Source organism: Acyrthosiphon pisum, chromosome A2 (assembly GCF_005508785.2).
Source record: "Acyrthosiphon pisum isolate AL4f chromosome A2, pea_aphid_22Mar2018_4r6ur, whole genome shotgun sequence".
Lineage (NCBI taxonomy): Eukaryota > Metazoa > Arthropoda > Insecta > Hemiptera > Aphididae > Acyrthosiphon > Acyrthosiphon pisum.
Genome location: NC_042495.1, coordinates 85,149,830 through 85,173,840, shown reverse-complemented (window position 1 = coordinate 85,173,840; position 24,011 = coordinate 85,149,830). Strand labels below are relative to the sequence as shown.

Below are 24,011 nucleotides of genomic sequence, written 5' to 3'. Positions count from 1 at the left end.
TAAATTATTTTTTGTACACTTATTTGAGTAATTATTAAATCTAAAACCAATTAAAAAGAATCTTGAAATAATAATTCATCCGAGCAGTCTATTGACAATGGAACTAGACTGCTGACAGGTAGGTATTAATATTATAATTTATAAACATAGGGTATAGCCAGGGTTTTGTTTATAAAGTATATCTAATGTATATGTGGCCTGTTCTCAAAATTATTATACCCACAACCCACCACCCAAAATATTGGTCTGAACGTTTGGCGACCACCTGACCTGGCTAATGGCTATAGTAATAAAAAAAATAATTTTAATTTTATTAATAAGAAATGTAAAACCTGAAATACTTACCAAATGGTTTTTGGATTATTATTGTTTTCGTTTATAGACTTGATTATTAAATGTATTGAACGTAATGTTATTGTCGATAGCTTATCGACCTACAGACAACTTGCAAGTCTGGCAAAATACAATTATTTTTTTAATTTAAATTAATTTTCAATATTTTACCTATAGTTTAAAGTAATTTTTGGTCATGCTTTTTTTGTTATTAATTATTGTGCTTTAATTCGAGCCTTACATACCTATAACAATAAATTAATAGAAATATTGCATAAACATTTTTATACAAATATATTTATAAAAAATAAATACATTTTTGGCACGGTCAATGATGGGTGCCCAGCTAGTATTTTATTAATTATTAAAAACAACAGTTAATGTCAAAAATAAAATCAAAAAATAGCACTTTTCTTAAAATAAAGTATGTGCAACATAACATTTTATATTTGAAATCCATGTAGCACAAAACAAATGTATAACTCTGCTGTTTTATAACAATAAAGAAATGCTATAGAATCCAGATCCTGTTTAAAAAGCTATTACTATCTATATGGTTAAAAACTTAAAAACTTTGTATATCATACTTAATGGCTTATACTTTTTTTTTTACATGATGCTGAGAACCGGAGTCCGTAGGAGGAACTGCTGTTAGCATTAATTCTCGTCTGGCCTCCATTGTTTGTTGGTGCAAACAAAAACCAAACTTGTTGACATTACATCAATATGCAACCGGTGGTCATGTGCCCTCACGTCTTAGAAAGCTTCCCTTAGTGTACGCTAGTATATATATGTCTGCCAGCGAGGGAGTCAGGATATACATTTTATGGCATAAACCTATAAAAATACCTTTGGTATATTGTTAATATACCTATTCTTTTGGAACATATTTTTTTTTTTAACATACGTAGTTAGGTATACTGAAAACTATGCTAAACTAGTTAAGTCAGAATTAGAAGTTTGCACAAGTAAAATAAAAAAAAATGTATACCCAGCAAAGTAACAATGTTCCCTAAAGTCAGTCTGTCCTTGATATTATACTTAACATTTACGTAAAAAAAATAAGTAGTATATTTTACTAAGGAAAAGATCCGTATATAATAATAATTGTATTTATTTTTATAATAAAACAATAAAATCGAGAAATTATTTTGTCATGAGTTTAATGGGAAAAAAGGTAAAAGTAAAACATTCATCAGTTTGTTTTTATTATATGCAATGTTTTTTTTCTAATAACATAATTACATAAGTATCTTTATTTATGGATAGTTGGAGCATGTTTTAACATAGTAATAATAAAAAAATTCTTATACAGATAAAAACTTAAGTTAAATAGAAACTATTAAAAGTATTCATACATCAAATAATAATAATATTGTAATAACATTGTTTAAAGCATAATTGTTATTCAAAATTTAAGAGAATAAAAATAAGATAAAACCATAATGGTACAAAATCACAAAAATATTAAAATTAATCTCCCATTCTTTTGGGAAGTAAAGTAGTTTATAAATATTTTGTGTAGTTATTTTTTTTTGCACATTAGAAGGGCAAGAAATACAAATAAGGCACAAATATTTGAATATTTTAATAACTTTTACATAATATAAATTTATAGAAATATAATTTAAAAATTTGATCAAATAGTCAAACACTATTAACATTAACTTGGCCACGTGAATTGGCCGACAATTTTTAATTTGTTCAACCGAATGGCACTGCTTGTACATTCAGTGCATGCTCAATTTATTCAGACTTTTGTTGCTTGTTAAATTCACATTTTGTATGTAAAATATACAAAATATTTTAACTTTTGTTCATTTAATTAATCTTGATGGATATTGATGAATACAAATTGTGATTTAAATAGTGTAATAATTAAAAAAAAAATAACAAACAACTGAGTTTACTTATCGGTAAATTATGAATAAATAAAAAAATACACATAAGACTTAACAAAAAATAAAAATAAAAATAAATTACTGTCAATCAGTCCATCTATTGAAAAACAAATTTATGAACATCTTATAAATATTTATATCGTAATATACAATTTTCGATGAGATAAAATTTTAGGTAAGCGTTTATGCTCATTTGAACCCGGTCAAATCACCTTTAAAATCTGACCGGATACTGTCGTTGTCACCGAAGCGCATCTACATTGTAGTGTCCACCACCGTTTGACACTCTGTGATCGCCGCCGTTAGACATTCTGTGATCACCACCATTTGACATTCTATGATCACCTCCATTCGACATTCTATGATCACCAGCTACTGATGGCTTCTTGTACAATTCAAATGCACTACCTCGTTGGTCACGATGTTGTGTTAAGTCCAGTGCATTTGGATCTCTATGGTGTTTGTAGTATATATGGCTACGATCCATTTGTTGAGAAGGCTGTTGTCCATTACCACCTCGTCGATCATAACCCCTATCTAAGCTACTACCATGACCCGAATCAGCAGTATTCACATCTGTTGATTCTGATGAGTACTTGCTAGGTGATGAAGGCATCTAAAAATGTTGGTTTAAAATTAAAATAATAAAATTGCTTAGCAAACAAAAAACAATAAAACAATAATTGATTTAATTAAAAACAACTATCATAAAAAATACACACCCCATTGGATATATGTGATGAATATGTGCTATCTGCCATGCTGAATGATTTTGAGTGCTGGAAACCAGCTGGAGGGGGTTGATAATATTGCTGTTGATGTTGCTGTTGTTGTTGCTGTTGCTGCTGTACTGGTGGTCGGTAATTTTTAGGTTTTGGAGGTGGTACAGGTTTATAAGATTGCTGCTGTGGAGGTGATTTTGGCAATGGAAGGGGTTTACTAGTGGCATACTCAATCATACCTCCAGAGGTACCACCTGGAGGTCTACAAACAAACAAGGTACTATGTAAGTATACAACACTACACATGATAAAAATAGCAGAAACATATTAACTACAGAAAACTACAATAAGCTACTAGGAAAAATATATTATATCAAAGCTACACAATATATCTTTTAGAAGAATAAGCTATATCATTTATTGGATCAATAATATTCAAGCTTCTATAAAACTGCAATGTTTTTAATTTTGAAATATCCCTATAAAACCAGAAATGAAAATTGAAGGTATTTTATAAAATTAAAAAAAAATTTAATTTACTGACCTGTATTTTGGATAGTCTGATATTTTAGTGTCAACTGGCTGTTGAGTTGATCTAGTAAATCTATAAGGATCATGATGTCTACCAAGAGTGTTATTGCTGCCAGACTTAAGATCGTCCTGAGAGTTTGAACACAAAGTTGTTGTAAGGTTTGCACTACCGTTGCTACCTCCATTCATGCGTACACCATAACTATCATATGAAGATACACTGTCATAGCTATTGTGCATATCATACAACTGAAAAGATAAATATGAATTAATTTTATACTAAACCAATATTTAGTATTTTATTATGACATACTTGTTTACTACTGCTGGTATGAGTCCTCTGATGATGGGGAGTTGCATTTATGTAATTAGGTATATCTTCCATACCGTTTGGACTGAATAATCTATCTGTGGCTGATCTTTGACCATTAGCGCGATTTCCATGCAATGGTTTTGTGTTTCTATCAACACGAGGCGGTAAATCTGGTGGCCCGTTACCATTTACCATTAATGTTGTGTGAGTAGGAGGACCAGCCATACGTAATGTTTGAGGAGGCTCATAACTCGCCTATTATAATTAATTAATTTGTATTAGGTTAACACAATAAATCAATTAAGTTTTTTTTAAACTAAATGTGGAGAAAAACAATGGAGTTTTCTTCAAATAAAAATGTATTTTATATTAGTTTTTAATTTCTTTATTATAACTTAATAAAAACTACATACCTGTTTAAACACTGAAGGTGAATATGGTGGAGGTGGATTATAATTAGGAATGGCAGAATCATCCTGAGTTGTAATACTTGGATCACTTGAACTTTTCACTAGTCTTGAACCAATTGCAGATGGACTGGCCGCTGCAGTAGAAGTTGGGGATGCTAATGTTGTGTTACTAGTCTCCATATCACTTTCGGGAGATGATGCATATGACAAACGTAAGGAGGTCATCGGGAATAACAAATCATCAGACAGGTTTTCTTCAGGCTGAACACATAACGCATGCCACATACACAAAACAACATGTTAGTAACTCACGATACATAAATTAGTAAATTTACAAACACAAATTAATGAAGAACACAATACTTTAAGTTATATAATTATATGATAAATTAATCTATAAGTGAATATGAATTAAACAGAAATATTTTTATATTATTTATTATTAGATCAAAAATAAAAATAATTAGGATATTTTTTTTATTATTAACTGTCTGAAGTAAACAATGTATATAAAATCAAAGTTAATAAATACCTAGTTTGATAATTTCAGTTAAAAAGTTATTTTTGTTGTTTAAGATGTAAGAATAGAAAATAACAAATAAACTGTTAATCATGCAATATAATATAATATTATTAACAGCAAAAGTACATACAAGTAATTAATCAGAATTTCACAAGTAACCAAAAAAATCATTTGGTTTTCTAGCATAATCAGTATCACTAGAAATGACATAAGGGTCACAAAATGGATATGACATAGGAAGTAAATAAAGATCTGATAGGAAGTCTACAGTCTATAAATAATAATATGTTTATAGTTTTAGAATACTTTTTTTAAAATGTTTGTATTATATAATGGTATAATAACAATACCTTTGTCTCGCTGACCCAAGTTGGAGAACTCTGGTGTTTATCGATTAGTTCTCGAAGTTTGCGATACCAAGCGTCTCCTCCATTTAGAGTAAGTGATGAAGTAAATACATGAGACCACACTTTTTCTAATTTTTGACATTGTTCCAATAGCTTTTTACTGCTCTTGTGTGCAGTTCTATAAAAATATCATTGATAATTAGAACTAATATACACAAAATTATTTAATACTCATTACTTGGGTAACCCAGCACGTAGTTCTTTGATCACTTGTTTGTTATCGGCACGCAACATGATGACTATTGGATAAAATTGAGCATAGTTTAAACGGTCAACAGCATTTGGGGTGACATCTAACAAAGCGTGTTTCCCTCGGTCCATGATATCACGAATAGCACTTAAACGTATTATACCACTGATTTTCTTGCTTCCGTCAGTAGTGTTGTTTTCAAGTTCTAATAAACCAAATCAATATACTATTATTGAAAGTTATGTAAAAATGTAGATATAATTTTTTTTTAAATATTTACGAGGAGATAAGAATTTGTCGGGAAAGTCTTTGGTAAGTTTTTCTCGGGCAATATCTGATATTGGTCCAAACAAAACGACTGGTCTTACAAATCCTGTATGACTCAATACCACTTTTTCGTAGGCTGGGAACTTGCTTATACTATCCCCGAACACCACATCATCCCAATTTTCCTATAATAAAAAGTCAATAAATATTTCTCACTTCTCTTATATAAATTGTTTATGATATTGTTACCTTGCTCAATGATTTTGATCTGCGGTGATTGTGTTTTCGTCGTCTAAAGAAACCTCCTTTACTTTCTGAAGCGTTCATCTCTTTCTTAGTAGCATTAAACTGCGCTGTAGCTAGTTCTTCAGCTCTAGCCTTATTTGGTATTATACCTTTTTGAACTTCTTGATTGTTTCTTCCAATACGGAATACTTGCCAAGAACCAACTACACCATTGTGCAATGTGTCCATTACATGGAACACATCACCTTTGCAGAAGCTCATTTCACCTTTGTTGGGCTGTTCGTAGTCAAAATGAGTCCTACAGTATACACACATGCATATTAAAAAACACGTTTAAATAATTTATTTGAACTTTGTTATTTATTACTTAATGTGGAATGAATCGCCTCGTTGATTGTTCATGATTTGTTCGTATTGATCACGTCTATGTTGAACGATAAGATGTATTTGATCTTGAAGGCTCAACAAGAATAGCACAGCTTCTTCACGAGTCACACCTTTCATATCCATATCGTTCACTTTTAGTATCTTGTCTCCTGGTTGCAGACCTTGGGTAAATGCCGGACTTCCTGGCTGAACGGCAGTGACAAATATACCAACCTCGTTACCACCTGTCAATCGAATACCTACTGATCCTTCTTTTTGAAATGTAATAAAACGAGGGTCAGGTCTGTTGATAAAATTCAAAATTAATTTAATTGCTCATCAGTATCTATGTTTAAAAAATTACTTTAAATGTTTTGATTTTTGAGGTAACGTATCTTCATAAAACTGTCTAGTTGTACTGTAATAGTCTATAAAATAATGATAAAAATAATATTATAAAAATAGTATTTTAAAGAGTGTTTTATTAGTTGTAATCACAGACATATTCAGGAATTTGTTGCACTGGTGCTTCTTCCCCCCTCCCCTCACCTAAACACAGTTGTCAATTTTTTAAGACAAATATTTTTTTTTCATAATATGGTAAGACATAAACGTTAAAAAAATAAAGGAAAACAAATACTTATTAATTTTTAGTGCAAATATATTGTTGCCTATTTCCATAGGAGTACTAAAGGAAATCAACAATGATTAGGAGTAGTTGGCAGCTTTGAAACTTAAAAAATAATAATATAAAAGCTTTAAATAATGATTAATACTTTAACTACTAATTAGCATTTTGCTTAAGAGGACAGATTAGAAGAATATGTCAAATAAAATGTGTATACGGTATAATATTAAGTACTACCCAAGACTATACAAAAACTATCAATCCCTACAAAAGTGCCGGCTGATCATCCCTTCTCCTATACGACACTGATTGTAATAATGTAGGGTACAATTTTATTTGAGGATACCACAACCATAATATGTGTTATCTGTCTTGTAAACGTAGGAAAATAGAGTTGAGAAGTTCAAATTTTGAGTTGTTATCTTTAATATAACAGTGAACTATTGTGAATATTAAACTTAATAATGAACATTATTTTTTTTATTTGTAATCTAACATTATTTGTTTAGGATTGTTTAATGATAATAGTGTTATGAGCATGTAATATTAATACTAAAACTAAAAAAAACTCATTACTTGATTAAAAATTAAAATATTGAAAAAAACACAATGAAAGAACACAGATAATGTTTTAAGCAGGGTTAAGATAAAGACAACACATGCGTAAGTGATGGCATTATCTTCATTCTTAAGACTTATTTTTGGATTATTTGTACCTTCGGGTCTTGGTGGTGGCGGGCGAGGAGGTTCCGAATGGTCTTCAGTGCCACTTCTACTACGGCCATGGTTGTATGTAGGTCCCAGATCACCGTTATGCAAATTATTGGCTATAAAAAAAAACACCATATTTATTGTATTAAGCAAACGCCATACAGAATCACATCAAATACAATTTCAAATAGGCAGCTAGTATAGCGTATTGACAATTAATGCAGAATTGAATGTAGACAATCTATAATGTTATAACTACCAATACTTATAAATTAAAATTTATTTGCTAAAATCATAGACCTACAAAGTAAACTTGAAAGTCTATGTAAAAACGTTGTTTACAATAGACACGCTCAATAGTTTTTAAAATCTTAAATAAGTTTAGTATTTATAGTCAACCAAATTAAATATACAATTTATAAATGTGAATTATCTCGTTAAAGGTCATACAGTGGTTGAGGAAAGGGGATCTGCTAAAACTGTGTTCTGTACTGCAAAGAAAAATTAAAGCCAAATTACGCTTAGGCACACATATTATGGATTATTTTTTATACCTGATGTGTTGTTATCCATGGCAGATGTGGGCCTGTCCAGTTGGCTCAGGGAAACGGAATCCAACAGAGGGTTACGGGATCGTCCACGTGGCGCCAAATTGCTTTTGGCTTCTTCCAGCATGGTCCTGCTCGGTGGTTGTACGTACAAGTTTTGAGATGGATATGCCGACCCGTTGATACCGTCCATATAGTTATTATTTTCTATATATTATACAAACGAAAGAAAACAACATCACTGTTAATAATGCGCCGTTTTGATTTTTTTCTTTCAAATCGATCCGAAATTGTAGTAAGGGCCTCAATTCTAAACGGCGTTTCGTCTTATACCTTTTGTGTGCAGAGACGTCGGTTCGGACGAACCGGAATATTGTAAAACGTGTCCGTTGGAGCTCCCTTCTCGGCGCACAGTCAAACTTAGTTTGTCTTTGGCCGATTCGATCAGTCGCCTGGCTTCTTTGAGCGTCATGCCGTCCACCACCGAATGATTGTTGATCTTCAACAGCACGTCACCTTCCTGTAAACTGTTGTCACCGCCCTTCGTTCCTTCTTTGATAAAAATCCTGCTTCCCAAAACGATTCCGAAATCTAAACGTGACAAAATATATACAAATGTAAAAATAAATTTAATAATCCTAGTATGTACCTATATATTGTATTTATGTACCAATCAAATATATCGTTATATTCATCCTCAAGATATACGTGTTCAGCGCATAAATTCGGAGTAACTTACGTCTACTGCATATTATATATAGTTACAGGCTATAGCTAGTATACTTAGGTATATATAATATTGTAAATCTTTGATAGATATTATGTTACACCTTACAAGGTTTGATAGTCCATGCCTAATATAACTCGAAAAATGATGATAAGATAGGTAAGTAGGTTAGGTATTAAACATTTTGGTTTAACAATATTTTAAAACCTTGCATAAATAAATTAGGAACTCATCGCTTTGACTTATATAATCGACGTATAAATTAACAGTATTGTTATAGCTATCCAGCCTAGTATGTGTGTATGTATGTATATGTCAGATGTCTATAATAATATGAATAATTACCGTCTTTTTTTCTGGTTTTGTTCAGATGAATGCGCACCGTGTGTGGTGTATTTGAGGGCAACACCAGACGACGTCTCAGCGACAATGTCACGCTTTCGCCACATTCCCTCAGCACAGCAACTGCCGTACCGTATTCGACGTTGTCCAGTGACACGCCGTTAGCGGTCATTATCCTGTCGTTAACCCTGCGATAATAAAACAAAAATCAGTTTCCGTCAGATGCAGAGACGTCTCAATATTATATCGTGGGAGGGGTAGGTCCACATTATAAGAGTATTTTTGGTAATGTAAAACGCTCTCACATGAGCTTTCCTTCGGCGGGACCGGACTTCAATACATCCGACACGGCTATCGACGGGTCACCGTTGGCGAAATGAGGATTGTCTCGGCCGCCGCTGACCGCGATTCCGAACCCGTAACCGGGCACACGGTTCAAAGTAACTTGATGGAACTCCCAGACGATGCGATCTCCATTCTGCGGCAAATAAAAAACAACGTTTAAAATTAATAATTAATTGTTTTGCATTGTAGGTATGTATCCCTATGGTCATAGGGGAAAATATAATGTTTGAGATTTTTTTTTTTTTTGGGGGGGGAGTTAGATCCTATAGTTTAAGCCCCCCTTTATATAGAGTACAAATAGTACAATTAATATAGAATAAAAAAAAGAAAAGAATTTGTAATAATTAATAATTTTTTCCCGGACGATGAAAAACAACCGGAACGTAGGTTTGTAAGTTGGATTAATTAAAAATGACAAACTTAGTATGACTTTGATACTTTTGAGTTAAATTTAAAATTATACACTTATACGAACGCACCTCGCTGGGTCCGAAATAATACCTGATTATATACAGCTCGCATAATCACAAGGGAGTTTCACGGGGGAACGCCGGGCGGGATGGTTATAAATTAAGATATAATAATATGATTTAGATACACTTAAAAATACACTGCTTCCACAGAGAGTTACACCAAAAAGGAGTTGAACAACAATTTCTTTTCCGGGCAAACTCCGGGTCATTCAGCTAGTATATTATAATAACGAGTGATGATAATTGTAATAAGTAAACCACCACCAATATATATGAATTGTATTTTGTACAACGAGTATATAATATATATTATATACATACATTAAACTGCAGAAGCAAACATCGCAAACTGTCCGATAGTTAATTATGTTCGGTGAACTAAAATAATAATAATAATAAAAACTTAACAATATTCAATTAAAAATGATATCGTTTAACTGTAGCAGTTCGTATGACAAGTTGTGTGTGCGTGTCGTAATATAATACACGCAGATCCACAACTCACAAGTAGGTTGCTCTACCAAAACATCCTCGTTTGACTGAACATCCAACACGGACATGATGAACCTATTCTCAATTCATTGATATACAATATACCTACATTATGTGACCTATTTAAAAAAAGATATTTTGCTCGAAACTTTCAATCATTATAGGTATTAGGTATCTACCTCCTACACCTACTTAGAAAATCGTATACCTATAATAGAAATAATCTAGTTTATACGAAGCATTTTTAACCACGTAAGAAAAAAAAATCTACTATGTATCATAAACAATATATTATATACCTATATATTAATGCAAAATCGTTGAAACAAAAAAAAATAATTACAATTCAAAAATGTCAATCTATAGGCAATAGACTTGGGGCAATAAGTATAGGGATAGTACAGTAATAAACTAATAACATAATAACCTACATTTCAACCGTATATTTATATATATAATATTATAATATATACATAGGTACCTAATATATAATTATTGTCAGAACAAATATAAAATCTTTATTTTTCCGAGCAAATAAAAACGTATTCCGGTGAACATATAAACAGGTAAAAAAACGCGATCACTATAATGCTATACATTACAGAAGTTAAATAAATACGACGAAATTATTGAATAATACCATAATCAATCAATAAACGTTTGAACGAGAACAAATATGGTTTAATTTTTTTAATAATGTACTTTACTTTTATACTAAATATATGCTTATTGCTTACGTATATACAAGGCCATTCAATTTTCTTGAGACAAAATTTTAAATTAGTGACCATAATGCGATAAGTTCTTAATATGTGATTCTAGTTAATTTTGTTACACACAATTCAAAAGATATTGCAGTAGGTACATAATAATAAAATTTACTTCTGTAATAGTTCGCATTGTTCACAGGAACAAAACTATACAATTAAATGAGTAGGACACATGAAATAAATACGTAATACAGAGTATAAGCATCGTATTAACCCTTTACCTTTGTTGGCTTTTTACACAGGTATCCCGTTGGTGGAATACATGCAATGCGAATTCACAAATTGTATCAACCGACGATTAGATTAATAGCACGAATTTAATTATTTTAATAACCCCGGGAATACAATACACGGTGAGCACGGTGCTGTGATCGATTGTTTAAATTTAAATCATAAAATATATCATCAGTTCATCACTATTAAAGCAGTTGACAAATAAGGAGGGGAGGGTAGTCGAGGGCACCATTGATAAACAATAATGCTATTACTTGTTAGTTATTACTTAACATTATGCTATCCGTGTCGCTGGAGCCGACATTTTAGGATGGTATATACGAAAATCTAGTTTCGGACTAGTATAGGTACCTATTATATTATTTTATTACTTGTGGGCGCCGCAGAAGCCAGAAGGATTGGAAATGAAATAAAATTTTAAAAAATAAATAAAAACCGGACCTCGAGTGTTTTCACACACTACAGTCTCACTTATATATTCATGTCTTGAGTGGATATCGCCTGAAACAGGGGCGGCAGTCACTATATCATATTAATATATATAATATATTAATATGGCGTAGGTTAATATATTAACATATACGGATCGAGAATGGAAAAAATTAAGTATAGTTGGCTACCAACCCAACGTTAAAAAAACGAGTAGTTATAAACCATCAATGATAATAATTAAGCGTATAAATTATGAAAATAATGATTTATAAACCGTTCTGGACTTCTGGCTCATATATAAAATGATATCAAGTGTGCGTGTATGACTTGAGCACAGAAGTGGTTGGGTATGAATAAAAATACACTTTTTGCCGTTCGTGGACATGTGTGTTTGTAATAATAATTATTATTGTTATTAGTTTGTCCGTCTATGACGATTAATCACTGGATGTAATAATTGACTACGAACTGCATGCAAACCAGAAAAAACTGTTTGAAAAAGTCAAAATATTACAAGGATCGGATTATTATAATATAGTGTAATAAAAAATCGGTTGCGCCGGTCTTTTAATAACCGGAACATGCGATGATCTGGTTTCGTTAATATTATTATTATTATTTCTAAATACATATTACTGCAAATAACACACCTCGTTCTTGTCGTGGATCGTATACACAAAACGATGGTTTAATTAATAAGGTAATGATTTATATTTCCACCGCTCGTACACATTATACTATTATCATAATATCTCTGTGTTTGCGTATAAAATATAATATATTTTATATGACATATTATAATATATGCGTACTGCGTATGCCTCGATTTTCATTTCTACAGCATCGATGATCACGTAGGTGTGCTTATTTTATACAAACAAGGTTTTGTGTTTTTATATTTAATCAAAAAAATTAATTAATAATGATCAAAATAATAGTCAATCGTAATCACTTAATATTATAATATATAATATTTAATCGGACGAAGACGACGCATATTCGAATAGGTCGATGAACCAATATCTATGTTTAATAATATTATAAGCGCCCGTAGAAATCAATTCGTAAAAAATTCGTTTTAAACGAATTCAAACCGTCTGTAATGAATGTTGACTATACAGATACTAATTTATTATACACGTATTATATTATAGTTTTTTCTGTTTTCGGTGTAAACTATAATATTTATCGACCGGTTCCACGAGACGGAATTGTCGAGAACTCGAGAATAGCATTGGCCCGTGTATAATATACAATTATGTTTTATCAGTGAACTGGGTTTTGACCTTTAGCTCGGCCACGATAAACGAAAACGAAATTTATCGCAGCATTTTTGACATAATAATTGACACGGCACTGTTGTGTATTCAATTATTTATTAAAATAACACTTCATTATATCAACATGTTTCAACGAAGAAGACGTTAAAAAAATGATCGAAACTATTAAATTGATAACGGATTAAATTAATCACGAAGCGGGAAGACGACGGGCGACAATTTTTTAACGGCTTTGATATATTTATAATGTTTTAAATATTTGTGTACAGCAGCAACACTGGTAAATAAGTCACGCGGGATGTTAATAATAATAATAATAATAAAAATTGAAAACACGTGTGCGAATTGTTTTAATATTATGTGTGAGGTAAGTTCTGAGGTCAAATAATGACGAAAAGCATTCAGCGAAAGGTAGAAAAAAATTACGATATAAACAACAACACACGTGTAAAGAAGATTTAATTATTACGCGATAAACAAATTAATTTAGTATAATATTTCAAACGTCTTTACTTTCTAAGCGACCTACCGAAAACTGGTTGTAAATAATATTTTTACATTGCAGCGATAATTTCGTTCGGGGCGAAAATAATAATAATATTTTAGTATTATAAATTATAATATAAGTACTGAATTCTTCCCCGTTAAGTTTTCTTATTTTTGGCATTTAATCCAGTTAAGGTTTTCGAAAACAGTAGATAAATAATACTATTATATTATCGTCATCAATGACAATGACATACTCACATGTACGATAAGTAATATGGTATTTTTACGCGACTTATCTAGTTGTTTGCAACAACAAATATGTTGAAATATCTTCAGTTTTACTATGTATAATACGTGTGGAAAATTAAAAAAAACCTACACATAATTCCTATATAAATATGTATAGAAAATAAGTAATTTTGTAAGGTATTGTAGGTACGACTAGTCTGACTGGGTTTTTTTTAGAGAAACCATCGTAGAGCCAAATCAAAAAGATCCGTACAGAACGAGTCCGAGAGTTATTGTGATTTATATAGAGGGTGTAACAGAAATAACTGACTAATGCAATAACTTTTGTCACTATCGATACAAAAAAAATTTTCTTTTATATGATTTACTACTTAGCTGATCTAGCACTTCGTTGCCCGTGCGAATTGCAAGCCTCAAGCTATCATTATTTTGCCATCATTATTCTGGGTTGTTCAGTTATTGAGACAGTCAGGGATTTAACTAGCATACATTTTTTCTCAGGTCTTTCTGTTACATCCTGTAATATGAATATATGATTTATGTACCGGGTAGGTATATAGATAGATAATTACATGACTATATATTATATATAATAGTATTTAATTCTACCAGTGGACTATAAAGTTATATACTTATAAGTTTTAATATAATATGGCGGAAGTTGAGCAGGAACAATATTTTTCAAGACGTGATAGAGGAGCAAAATATATGGAAGACTCGAAAGATCTATGAACGAAACAATAAAAAAAATTATCTAAATACTTCGCTGTTGCACAGAATAATAATAAAACAAATTATTATTATTATTAATTATACGATAATATAGTTAAGGGGCCCAGTGCCGGGTTTTCAAAATTTCCGCAATTCTATACAATTTGAATTTATTATTTGAGTTACCACCTTAATTATAATAATTTTCTACTAATTTACTGCCGATACTTATTTATTTAGGGGGGGGGGGGGTTGATACGGATTATTAAATCGAAAAACAAAGACTTCACAGAAATACTCATGCCTTGTAGAATTGTAGGATGTTGATAACTATTATTTTTATCTAAAAGAAGAAGACTTCTTACAAGCCACATGATAATCGATATATTCTTTTATTTCAAATAATTGTATATTATAATATTTGCAAAAAAAGCTTAAATTTGTATTATTTTAGAAGACATATTATGAAGTTTGAGATTAAAATATTGAAAAATTGAGTTCAGTGCGGCCTGTAAAATAATAGCTTATATAAGTAAAAAAAAAATATTATAAAATTTGGTTGATTCTACAGAATAGGATTATTAGTCCCGTAATGCGTATTTTTGTTAATTTTTTGATATTGTACTAAAAAGTAAAAACTCAAATAAACGGTGCAACAAGGCTGTTTCGAACAATCCCAAGATTGACAATAGATAGGTACCATTGATTTATAGTATACATTTTATACGTTATGGTACAGTAAACTGTTTTCCATAAACGTATTATCGTATTAAAAATGATTTTTCATTTCAAATGTCTCTTATTGGAAATGAATGGTGTTTTATTCGGAAATATAATAATTTGACATTTTTAAATGTATATAATATTGCACTCTATGTTAAAACTCTATCCCTTTCGACGCAATCCCCTCACTTCGCTACAACCACTTTTCAACTATACCAATAACATAATATAATAATATCGTCAGTTCTTACAGTATAGTCTCACATATCGACGAACTCCGATACAGATGAATATTATCATGAGTTATTTCACGGCCACTGAGATATATGGCACTATTATAATATAAACAGTATTAAACACGTACAAGTATATATTCACAATGAAATCTATTTGTAAGCATACATGACCAACGGCCACAAATGGATTTTGATCATTCCCACGAAGGGTAAGGGAATATACTATACACTATACGTATTATATTCTTATACGACACGCGTTACCACGGCTGGCCGTGACTGCTGTGATAATATTATAATCGAACGCATACTATAATAACAATAATATTATATTATTATTATACACCCCACATTGCAGTAGTTTCGTGATGTAGGTAATGAAAGAAAAACAAATTGTAACAAAATCGGTGGTTCTCGGGAAATATTTTGTAAATACACAATTTTAAGAGATCTTCAATAAAAATAATTTATGAAGTATTTTAGTGGTGTATTGTGTTTGTATAAGTTATGTAGTTGCGTATAATATATTATTAAGTAGTAAATTAAGCGTAGGAGCGAATCCAATGAAAACCCCATTATACATATGATTATAATGTTGTGTTGGACGAGTCTGAATAAAAACGTGAGACGATGAACGGTATTCGAAAGATAAAAAATAAATTTTCTGAATTTTTAAACCGTTCCGACCGCCATTGCTTTTGTCGTCATCTTAGTGTTCGCTTTAAGGTAAGGTTATACACTGTTAAACATCGTGTATAAATAATAATGATATATAGATATATACATATTTTAATGAAAAAATACAGTAAACGACTGTTTCGTGCGGACGACAACACCTAAACATATATAATAAATATATATATATACAGTATACACTCTACAGTACATATAGACAGATTACGATATTCTCGCGGCATTAGCATAATATTTTTTTGTCATAGAGGCGATGACGGCCGAGGATTGTACATTTTTCGTCAAACACGTATACCTATAGAATTTTAATTTATTATTATTTAAACGTTAACGAACACGAAATAAAAAGAAAAACACATAAAAACCTGTAAGTACACCTCGCGCGTGTATATACTACTTTATAATTCTGTACGTCTGTATATTATTATTACTACGATATATATTATATACCATAATATACTTCAAGTTAATATCATTATAATGCACCACTTAGTTAATATTTCGACGGGTATTGTTATGCTTAGTGACTACTGGTGGGGTACGGAGGAGGGGAGTATTGAATCCTCGACTGCGGGTGATGGACCAGCGTTATTCAGGCCCATTGTTTGAATATTGACTATATTGACTACCTACCTATAGGCTATATATTTGTGTCGTGTGGAAGAATTATTATTATTATTGAATACATTTAACACAGAATACGTGTTTAAAACAACTATTCATGATTTATGGGTTACAGGAGTATAAATAACAATATTATGATATGATATTATGTTATAAACTAAATAGGTATAATATAGTGTTCGATACATGGAAGTCGTGATTGTTTCATCAATTGCCACCAATACTCTACGAACGATTTATTTCCCTCCAGTGAAGATGCATACCAATTGTAACGACAGAGAGTTCTTTCGTCAAGGGATAATTTATTATATTAAGATTTATGAGGGTTGTACTTCAGTACTAATTGGCGGTACTTGGAGCGTAAAATGTTGTGATGACCCGGTTTACCCCCATATAATACGCTTTGTACAATGTAGTCAATCTATGCCTATGAAATTATCGAATTATAATGGTACACTAATTAGTAACTACATAGGGTAGTATATACTACTATTAATATATAACTGTCGTTAAACCATTAATAATTTTTAAATTAAATTTAAATAAGCTTAATATAATATTATTACAGTGAATTTAACAATTATTTTCAAGGGAAAAATACGATCCGTCCAAAAAACATTCAAGCTTTTATGTGTATGTATATATTTTTATTAAGAATACGAATACGAACTTGATCGTAGTTCTTTGTAAACATTGTGTGTTTATACGTACATGAGGTTTTTGTTTTTAAGCGTATAATACACATGACTGGTTATTGTCGTTTCACTCAAAGAACGTTCTAAATAGTGTACTCGATATTATTATAAAATATAATAATAATATTATAATGATATAGGCGCAGTCTTGAAATTATTATGTTTAAGCATAATAAGATACACTACCGTGCGTGTGTTGTGTGTATTATTATTTAAGTAAATAATAAGATTATGATTAAACGCGTTTATTGTTGACGAGGCGAAAACAATAACCGTATTGTGAGAAATTGTTGTCGAACTAGCTACCAAATATATACACACCATTATAATATTAAAAAAAAATAAATAAAAAATAAAACCTTAATAGTATACGTCATAATATAGCCTCAGTTCTTAAAAATAACAATAATAAAACCGTACACGATTTTTAATCGTGGGGCTATATTTTTTTTTATAAAAATTGACGATTCCAATAGCTGTGAATAGTATATTATATTGCATAGACCATCAGTTTAAATTTCAAGAGAAAGCCGGAGAGAGTTTCTATATATTATATTATTATATTATACTAATCAGTCATTTCAATTATAATGTGCACAGTACACACTGCACATGTGTATTTCGATTTGAGCTTTCGGGTTTCAATGCTTCATCGAGTTCATCGTAAACATCGTCATCACCTTCCACTGGGGAGCGTCGTGTTGCATCGGAATAATATAACAATATATAATATACATCTTCAGTGGCAGAGCAAGCGGCAAGTCAGTGACAAACTGACCAACAAAGCAACACCTATATGTTTATATATACGATATACTACATAGGTATAAACTACCTAAGTACTTCTGCAGTCGGTGCCTTTCTACACATGCATATGTATATCGTACACAACTCTGTATAATTCATACTTATATATATATATATATATATATATATATATATATTGTGTGAGTTCGATATGTACATTTTTAATAATTAAATGAAAGTAGTAAGCGTGCGCGTCCTTGGGAACAGGTTTTCCGACCAACAGAACAGGGAGTCCTACTGTATTTATACCTATATAGAATATATTCTATTATATAGTAGTATTAAAATATACATACCGTGGAGCTCGCGCGCGCACTCGAGATGAGATAACCACAAGGAATGTGGTTTTTTTTGTGCACACATACACAACAATTTATATTCCTGCCTAATCGTAAAAAGTGATAGATCTAATGCAAAATACCCGGCCTCCTACAACAGTGGCAATTTTTCGGCGAACGCATTCATATAAATTATATTACGTTTGCAATAAAAATAATACGTGCATGTATAGCACTGATGTGTGTATACATCTTGTATATTATTATTTTATGTACATTATACTCATTATAGGCATATAGGTATAATATATACGCAACTGAAGGGGTCAGCATTTCGCATTTATAACATCGGAAGTGTTTACAATGATTACATTGAGAGTTGTATGTACAGAATTCCCACCAAATTTCTAAAAAAGCGAAATTCAGAGTTCAGACGACGCACGATATCTGTGAAAATATTACAGATTTATGGAATGAAGGCACTGGTGATGCGAACATCAATGCGATCATAAATTCAGAATTGAAAACGTAATTGTTTTTAATGTCAACTTTGCAAAAGATATATCTACATGCCTATGAGTAAAAAATTCCAATCGGTTACGTGAAAGTAACAACAAAATAATATTACATCGATCAACGTTGCACGGTGTGTAAGTACATATATAAATATTAAATGCACTACAATATGTATCATAATAGGGTGTAGTCAACATAATATTATAATACGAAAAACAGGGTCACCGAGGCGCCCTGAGGACAAAATGAAAGCGACATAACTGAAATTGGCTGGTGGCAATTTTTATTGCACGTGTGCATATATATTAATAATATTATTATATATACGATACACAATATTGATGCAGCATGTTAGTATAGGTACCTTAATGGTGCATTTACACAAGAGGCACCTACGAGTGTATAATGATTTTTTTTTTGACAAAAGGGTACGAGGTTGAGGACAAATCGTTCGCAGAGTTGCGACTTCCGAACCTAAACATATTATTTAAAAAGGATTCAAAATTAAAGTATATCAGATACGTCTTTTAATAATCGAAAATATTTTTTAGATCGTATTAACATAAAATACAAATTAATTGAGCGTCAAGAATACTGCAGCGGTCAGGTGGTTTATTTAATATAGTAATACAATAACGAATATGTTACTACTTAGGTACTACGCATAATATGGTACAGTACGGGATGATTCAATATAACTATTATAAGCATAATATATGAAATGTTCATCGTCAAATTTTCTTTTAATAATGAATTTATTTAAATTCTGATTTTTGAATTTTTAAGTTTACTTAAGAAACATTCTATTTTCTAATACTTAGATTTGTGTACCATTATGTGATACTGCAAAATCTTTTTAGAAAATGTTGATATTATATTTCAATCAAAATTTTAACCAGTAGTTTGTGTAGGTACTAAGGAATATAGATTCAATTTTAATTGTAAAAATTGTCCGATACTATGGATTATTGAGGATACTACATCTATATTTTAGTAAAATCATTAGTAAGGACAATTATCCTTAGTACATAGTTTTAATAACTCAGAAACTAATCGTTCGAATTATGATTTAGAATGTTTAGAAACATAAACATTTTCGAAAAAAAGAAGATTGTATCACAGCAAAACACTCCCTAATAGCATAAAAATCTAAATATTTGAAAATTATTTGATCCTGGGTAATTTTAATAAATTCATTGAAGGAAAAATGGGAGTGAGAAGGCTTGGTGTATCACCTTGTATAAGTTATTCAAGTTGTTACACATATTATACAGTAATGGGCAGACACGAAAATGTATCTACGTAGGTATCTATATTCTATATTTATACTACCTACATATTATTTACACTTTGGGTAGATATTAATTAAGCCTAACAATGAACATTAAACTCGCAGATTAGAACGTACTATGGGTTAAGAACGTTCTGTAAAAATCAATTATGGCATCTCCGTATCAGATCGATTTAAAATTTAAATTGTGAAAATCTCAAGTCTGGTAGATATTTTCTGTTAAATAACAGAGATATAGGTGTGGTTCTTTTTATCAATAAAAATGCATCAAATAAATACCAGCAAAATCTCAAACCACATTTGGAACTTTGTATATTCATTTCTTTATTTTAATAGGTAATAATTTTCTGTTTTGGTAGAGCTAAACGATAATTTTAAGTTTTATACTTGTATTTATTTATTATACTTCCCTATTATACGTGCCGGTATTTCTTTGTAGACGGATGGATGAATGTTATAGGAAGAAATTGCAGTATATATTATTATATATTATACAGTTTCATGTATGGTGTATAACTGATCGATGTGTCTGGGTTCAAATTTAGTGCGGATTAATTTTATCAGTATATATCGCGTCACTAAATGAATTACCTAGCAATATAAAAATATAATAAGACGAATGTGAAAAAAATTTGCAATTATATATTACATAAATACAATATATTATAACATTACAATTTACTTATTATAATAATTAGGACCGTTTTTAACACAAATAGTAATAAATGTAACTTAAGAATTGTGGGTCATAATTTCAGAGCGACCATCGTAAATAACAAGATATTATTTTTAAAAAATGTCCTAGGTAGTAAAATTAATTTGTGTGTGTGCTTACATTGTCATATAGATATTGTGAGTTTATATAATAAATAGTAACTACGCGTCTCATTAAATTTATGAAAAAAACTACAGTTAGGTCTATGACAATCCGCCGAGTTTAATTTTTGCTTAAGTCATTCGTGATAGTTACAAGAACATACCAAAAAATACAAAACAAATAGATAATGACTATGATAGTACATTCTCCTTCCGTTTGACCTAGTAGCCAAATAAGACTATTGAATATCGTAGAAAAAATATACATTTTGTCGTCCTATTACGGTATAGATGGTATACATATTAATATACCATCTTGTCCGCATAACGTTTAACCTACTTAGTAAAGCGGAAGGTATAATCGTGATCGTATGACGGCACACGATATTGTCACGGCGCGAACTCACAATCTTCGAAAAAAAAATCACCATACGAGTTTCAGATAAGTGCAGCACAAAACAAATTGGACCGTTTATTTCATGAATTACTTCGAAAATGTAAAAAAAGATATACCTAAGAAATAAGATCAACTAATAAACGTTTTTATTCGTTTTTTACACACTTTTTAGGCCGATAATAAAGACACTGGACATTGCGTCATATATTATGTTAATATAAATGTAAAATAGGACATAAACAATTAAATATCGTATGCAAGTATGTAAGTCAGCACTCACGCTTAGAAAACTAACAGATATCGTATTATAGATATTATTTACTACTACCAGCACTCTCTAAAAGACAAAACGTGTACGACGTTATCTTAAAACTTGACTTAGGGTCGGTTAATGAGGTTAGAATGATTTAAACAGTGTTATATGCAGTTGAATTTTAACAATACTTTTATCTGTATATACATTTATCAAATGGAGTTATAAATCATTCCATTCGAAAAATGGTTTTGAGTAAGGTTGAATAAAAAAATTATTAAGATTTTGAATATGAATCTATTTAAATAAACTTTTTTACTGTTAAAGTAATAAAGTTACTATAATAAAGTTTTTACTGATTTTCAAAATGTTCTCAACAAGATTGAGAAGATTGAAAAATAAACTAATAAGTTCTAGCTATGTTTAAATTCCAATCTACACAAAGACGCGGCATGAAACTTTTTAGTTATTTTACTGTACCTACCTATATAAAACTAATAGTTTCGTTGGCTAAGAATATCAAAAAAATAGTTGGTAACACCGGTAGTATAATACTGTTTTACAATTTTACACCTACATGATTTTTATGTAATTTTTTTATTTTAATTCAAAGTATTTGAATTAAAACCGTCAAATTCTAGTACATACGCGCAAGATGCACATCGTGAATTTTGAACAGATGCGAGCATTTCCACATTTATTTCGTCCGAACATTGACTTCCAGTTTAGTGATGATCAAAACAAGACCAAGACCTAGACTTTCAAAATCTTGGTCTTGGTCTTGGTCTTCGTCTTGGGTATACACCTTAATATTGGTCTTTTTCAGTAATAGTTAATTAGTATGAAACAACTATGTTATATTGTAATATTAATTCTCATTATATTTTTAATATTTTTTTCAACAATTCGCCATTTCTTAGAATAGGTACTGACAAAATTTCATAACAATACAAATAAATTAGATAGGTACACTAATGTGTTTTCGGGGAAAAAAAAAATTGCAAGACTGCAAGAGTCTTGCAGTGATAGTCTTGTTTTGGTCTTGGTCTTGCAGCTTCGATATTTGTTTGGTCTTGTTCTTGCAAGCCTAATCTTGGTTTTGGTCTTGGTCTTGCAGCAAGTCTTGCGAGACCGCAAGACCAAGACAAATTTTGATCATCACTATTTCAGTTACGACTACAGAGTTGAATTATAATTTATAACTAATAATCTATTACAATAGTATACACTGTACGGCTACTAAACTGATAAATGGCATCTTCGAACATAAATATTGTAAAAAAAATCTTCGTGCGTGGGATGTTTTTTGTATCGGTATAATTGAAATGCAAATATTATGTAATCAAATGGCCCGACCACGACCGTATGACCGTAACTCATCAGTGTATGACTAAACGATCGAAAATAATGAATCACTACCACAGAGTATAAAATTGCACAGCCATTTCGAATTCCCTCCCCTCCCAGCATTAAGAAAAAAGGAAGAGAAAAATCACAATATTATCACAACGATTAAAAAAATATATTAGAATTACTCATCGTAAATTAAAAAGAGAAAATAAAAAAATGTGAATCCGAAGAAGAAAGAACGTTTGCGGGAAACGTAGCTGGTATAAAGTATTATAACATTGTTCAAAAGTCGGTTATAAAATAGCAAAGGTATGCGACTTGATTCGTCGACCAATGCGGCGTGGAATTGGATAGTTCGCATGCACCGCAACAGGTTATGCGCACGTAAACACAAAACTGGTCTATTATCCCTCGTCGACTAGTCGCTTCTTTCACTGAACGCCGGACGACCACGATTTAGAATATAATATTATATTGTATACTTATATATTGCAAATAGCAATATAAAAAATAACTGTGAGTTTCGATACATACGGGACTGGCGATGGTGTCATATTGTTGTTTGGACCACAGATCACGATAACGGCGAAGGCAAGTATATATTATTACGATATAATATAATATTGACGATAGCGACGCGACAAAAAGACGAGGGGGGGGGGTCTTAGGCGCAGGTAAAATCAAGAAAAAAA

At 30.8% G+C, this 24,011-nt stretch overlaps 1 protein-coding gene across 4 annotated transcripts in view; it reads right to left on the bottom strand.

The window, feature by feature from the left end:
• Positions 1–1,524: 1,524 nt before the first annotated feature.
• Positions 1,525–24,011, bottom strand: part of LOC100161207 (tight junction protein ZO-2) — a 41,806-nt gene continuing 19,319 nt past the window's right edge. For all 4 annotated transcript variants that reach the window (XM_003240176.4, XM_003240178.4, XM_003240177.4 and 1 more), the window contains 16 exons: positions 9,471–9,643; positions 9,169–9,353; positions 8,430–8,687; positions 8,103–8,303; positions 7,554–7,664; positions 6,574–6,637; positions 6,211–6,513; positions 5,847–6,141; positions 5,611–5,782; positions 5,319–5,535; positions 5,084–5,258; positions 4,214–4,471; positions 3,801–4,055; positions 3,501–3,736; positions 2,957–3,218; positions 1,525–2,850 (listed from right to left, as the gene is read on the bottom strand). In XM_003240176.4, coding sequence (XP_003240224.1) covers positions 2,476–2,850; positions 2,957–3,218; positions 3,501–3,736; positions 3,801–4,055; positions 4,214–4,471; positions 5,084–5,258; positions 5,319–5,535; positions 5,611–5,782; positions 5,847–6,141; positions 6,211–6,513; positions 6,574–6,637; positions 7,554–7,664; positions 8,103–8,303; positions 8,430–8,687; positions 9,169–9,353; positions 9,471–9,643 — 3,540 coding nt within the window. In that variant the 3' untranslated portion in view covers positions 1,525–2,475. The remainder of the gene's footprint in view (positions 2,851–2,956; positions 3,219–3,500; positions 3,737–3,800; positions 4,056–4,213; positions 4,472–5,083; positions 5,259–5,318; positions 5,536–5,610; positions 5,783–5,846; positions 6,142–6,210; positions 6,514–6,573; positions 6,638–7,553; positions 7,665–8,102; positions 8,304–8,429; positions 8,688–9,168; positions 9,354–9,470; positions 9,644–24,011) is intronic.